This window comes from Brassica oleracea, chromosome C7, assembly GCF_000695525.1.
Source record: "Brassica oleracea var. oleracea cultivar TO1000 chromosome C7, BOL, whole genome shotgun sequence".
NCBI classification, from domain to species: domain Eukaryota; kingdom Viridiplantae; phylum Streptophyta; class Magnoliopsida; order Brassicales; family Brassicaceae; genus Brassica; species Brassica oleracea.
The window spans coordinates 31,700,651-31,705,359 of record NC_027754.1 but is presented as its reverse complement, the minus strand read 5'-3'; the positions used below and the strand labels follow the sequence as shown (position 1 = coordinate 31,705,359).

At 36.6% G+C, this 4,709-nt stretch overlaps 1 protein-coding gene across 1 annotated transcript; it reads right to left on the bottom strand.

Moving 5' to 3' along the window:
* Window positions 1-2,446: 2,446 nt before the first annotated feature.
* Window positions 2,447-2,914, bottom strand: LOC106305492 (defensin-like protein 292). Its single transcript, XM_013741858.1, has 2 exons — window positions 2,843-2,914; window positions 2,447-2,747 (listed from the first exon to the last, which is right to left on the bottom strand). The coding sequence occupies exons 1-2, from the start codon at window positions 2,889-2,891 to the stop codon at window positions 2,515-2,517; spliced, it is 282 nt and encodes a 93-aa protein (XP_013597312.1). The 5' UTR covers window positions 2,892-2,914; the 3' UTR covers window positions 2,447-2,514.
* Window positions 2,915-4,709: the final 1,795 nt, after the last annotated feature.

Below are 4,709 nucleotides of genomic sequence, written 5' to 3'. Positions count from 1 at the left end.
GTTTATGCTCAGTCACACACGACTAGCAACAGACCAATTTCTAATCTCTAAGTTACAGAAACCCAAGCTGAAAACCTTTCACTCGATTTCTGTAGCCGTAAAGAACAAGCCTCTTGCTCTAGCTTTTACACTCTTAACGCTTGACCTAAAGCACTTCTAGGTTCCCTCGTTAAGTACACGTGATAGACAATATTCTAGTTCCAAAAATATCGCCAACAGAAGATCTTCTTTGCTTCGCGCCAAAGCAATATCTTCTACTTCCATAAGTTTGTGACACGTCATCACGCCGTAACAAACTTAACGTACTATGTTACACACTCATCACCTTGGCTCAGAACGAACAAGCTCACAATTCTTGAGCTTACAAGGTAGAGTCTAATCCTGAAGTTATTACGTCAAGGGCAATCTCTTCTGCTCGTTAATGGTTTGGAGCCACGTGAAGCATTATGGGTGTCACTTGACACAACCAATATGTATAAAAAAAAATTTGTAAGGTGTTATAAGTGATGGAAAGGAGCATATTTGATTGTAAAAGGTGTCAATAAACCCCCAAGCCCGGGTTCTACTCCCCTTAATGAACCTTTTATTTTTCTTTTGACCCCACTTAAATTTCTTGGGTTCGCCCACCCCTTCTTCACCAAATCCTTTTCTTCATACTTCTTGCCAAGAACCAACGCTTCACTTGCCAATTCACTGATCTTGCATATGAATCCATCAATCGGCTCATCATCACTCATTCTCAGGTTCTCAAACTTGGAGGCTAGGTGATCAAGGCGTGTCCTTCTCACACTGGTATTTCCTTCAAAGTGATTTATGAGCGTATCCCACGCTTGCTTGGCAGATTCACATCCTTGTATGATCTTGAACTGCTCAACATCTACTGACGAGAATATGACAGTTAGAGCTTTAGAGTTGAACTTAGACGCTTTCTTCTCACCATCAGTCCGCTGGTCTTTAGGCTTTGGACCAAGAGACTTATCTTCCAAGACAACGGTAGGAGCACTCCAACCATCTTCTACAGACGTCCAAGCAACTTCATCAACTCCTCTGATGATGTGTTGCATCCTCACTTTCCAGTGACCAAAGTTGGTACTGTCTAGCATGATAGGATTATGAATGTGTAAGAGTTCCTTCATGGTGTCCATGAAATCTGCAGGATCTCAACCTGTTAGTAGTACTTGATACCACAAAGGTTTCCCGCTCTGATACCAAATGTAAGTTCAGAGACACACAAATATGAACCGTACACAAGTCTTTCAAGAACACTTTCTTGTATATTAGAAATCTTTTAAACAATCCTCCTAGATCTGTTTAATCCGGTTTATCCTCAATCACACACGACTAGCGACAGACCAATTTCTAATCTCTAAATTACAGAAACACAAGCTGGAAACCTTTCACTCGATTTCTGTAGCCGACAAGAACAAACCTCTTGCTCTAGCTTTTACTCTCTTAACGCTTGACCTAAAACACTTCTAGGTTCCCTCGTTAAGTACATGTGATAGACAATATTCTACCTCCTAAAATATCGCCAACAGAAGATCTTCTTTGCTTCGCGCCAAAGAAATATCTTCTACTTCGATAAGTTTGTGACACGTCATCACGCCGTAACATACTTAACGTACTATGTTACACACTCATCACCATGTGTAACACACTCTTGGCTTAGAACGAACAAGCTCACAATTCTTGAGCTTACAAGATAGAGTCTAATCCTGAAGTTATTACGTCAAAGGCAATCTCTTCTGCTCGTTAATGGTTTGGAGCCACGTGACCCACGTGAAGCATTATGGGTGTCACTTGACACCACCAGTAAGTATAAAAAAAATTTGTAAGGTGTAATAAGTGATGGAAAGGGGCATATTTGGTTGTAAAAAGTGTCAATAAACCCCCAAGCCCGGGTTCTACTCCCATTAATGAACCTTTTATTTTTCTTTTGACCCCCCCCCCCCCATCAAAGAACCATATCCTCCTGCGGATATCAGTTTATTAAAGACAGATGCTGCTTGGCGTGGAGACCTAACACTGGCGGATTTAGATCAAGGTGATGGTAGATCCTCTTTCATGGTGCACTGCCACTTTATCTGCTGAAGCCATCACGAAGCGTAAAGAATCAGGCATTCAACACCTCCGATGTGAATTAGATTCTTTATCAGATCTTGAAACACGAATGCAGAGCTAGATGAGGTTTTTGTTGATACCGTATATATCGCCTCTAGCTGCAATAAAAACAAAAATGAACATGGTCTAAATTCGTATTGACGTATATCTCAAACTCGTTTGACGCGTCAGCCCGACAATGGTTTACGCTAGGTTTGATTTATTAATTTATAAACATGTCGTCTTGTAAGTTGTAATTGCATTCATAACAACAGGTCAACGGCAAGGAAAAGTATCGTGCCGACGGATGTTTATGTCGTCACACATCGGTTACAGGTCCAGTAAACAGAACTTCGCAAATATTAGCTTATTATTCCATTAATACTTTCATATAAAAAAAACATGAGTTTTTCTTTAACAAGTGCATAATCCTTCCATACAAAAAGGCCCTGGTAATCCACCCCCGCAAATGACAATCTTTTCACAATCTTCCTGTAAGTCACAAGTCCAAGTGATACATTTTCCTTTACCTGGTCTTTTTTCATCTTTACACCATATGCCTCCGCATCCTTCTTTATTTCCGCAGACTGGCAATTGTCTACCACCCTCTGCTTTTGTTACATTGGTGACAAGCAACATGAACACGCCTACATGTTAATCACCATAAAATAAATGATTTAATCACCATATTTTTACATGTTTTGGAGTTAGTTTAATTGGAAATATAGAAACAAGAACTCACAATATAGCATACAGAAGAGGAGGAGAGCGGAAGTTGATCTGGCCGCCATTTGCGAAAGATAAACTAGACGGAGAAAGTAGTTTGAATTTTTTTAATGTTGTTTTGAGGTTTTTCATATTTATATAGGCGTTTGATTGTTCTAACATTTATTGTGGTCTTTGAAACGTCTCCATTTCCTTTTTTTAATTGCTCTATACATGGGCACATATTAATGCATTTCATGGAATTTTGCTTAATTCTCTATTTCCTATGTCATTCAATGAATGGTGACCAAATAAAAAAACCACGAGGAATAATACATTCTTTAATGGTCTGACTGATGACTATTTTAGAAACAATAGTAACAAATATGAAAGAAAATAATATGAATAAAATTGCAGGAATGAAAATGAATGGTTGTTACATCTCATATTTAACAAGGAATAACTTTGTTTTTTTATTTTCTACAAAAAAAAAGGAACGGTAGGGAATGAAAAAAAAATGTTTCTTATGAATGGTAATTTTTTTTAGGAATGTTAGGGAATGCATTATTCCTCGTCGTTCCTTGGTCACCATTCATACATTTCTAAAAAAATCACCATTCGTAAGGAATAATCTTTTTTTATTATTCTCTCTCGTTCTTTTTAGTGCAGAGAAATAAAGAACAAAATTATTTATTGTTAAATTTGAAAATAAACTATCATTTTTTTTCATTCCTGCTATTTTATTTATCTATATTTATTTTCTATTTGTTCATTTTGTTTCCAGAATAGTCACCAGTTGGATCATCTCAATGTTAATATAGTTCATTTCGAATTTAAATTAATACTCCGGTTAATTACCAAGAATATGATATATATACATAATTGATCAAATATATTCATGTTATGTGAATATGTTTTCACTTTTTCCATAAAAAAACATGTTTAAATATATTTCTGGAAAAACTTGAAGGCTTCTAATATTTAAATATTGTAATGTTTTTGATGGTTAAAGAGTTTTGGATCCTAAGCCTAGGCATAGGCATTTCAATAGGACCCAAAAACCAAATCCAACCCGAAAACTTTGAATCGAAACCAAACCGAAATATAAAATTATCCTAAAAGATAATGAAATTAAAAGATATTGGATACCTCAACCTTAACGGATAATACACAACCAATATATATATATATAATCCTAGATCTTTAATCCATTTCTCTCATTATCTCTCGTCTATCCGTAATGATATCAACAGGAGCAAGTTGATTGATTAAGCTCATGTCTTGTCTATGTGTCTCGTCTCTGAGCTTTTCCCTACCATTTTTCATCTTTCAAAGGCGATGAAGCTATGCCAACCCCCGAGTAACCAAGAGATTCAACCGCCTAAGGGTCGTGGGAGTCTTGAGTTTTTTCTTGGTTGGTTTGTGTTTAGTCTTCAGCTTTCTCTACCTCGATTACAGAACCACAGCTAACCAAGGAGCTCGATGTGTAGAAAATAGTAACACCAACTGGGTGCCTTGACGAGAGTGGGAATGGTCGGATGTATTCGTTGGAAAATGGGTTTCGCAGGGATCGTATCCTTGTATCAGTCCAAAGACTCTGATAGGGAAGCGTATGGGCTTAATAACATTTAATAACATAACTCTTTCAAATCATAATTACCATAAACAACGTCAAAAACATTCAATTACTATCGACAATTGACAATCAATAGAATACTAGATTATGACCCGAACTTTAGAATGTAACATTTTTTTCTTAAAAACTTTATATAATAGCATTTTTTATTTATTTAAAGTAGGTTTTGCCATGATTCTGTAACCCAAAATCCGTATCAAACTCAAACAAAAAAATCTGATCCGTACCTGGTCCAAAATATAAAAAATCTCAGAATAGGTCTTGTAGT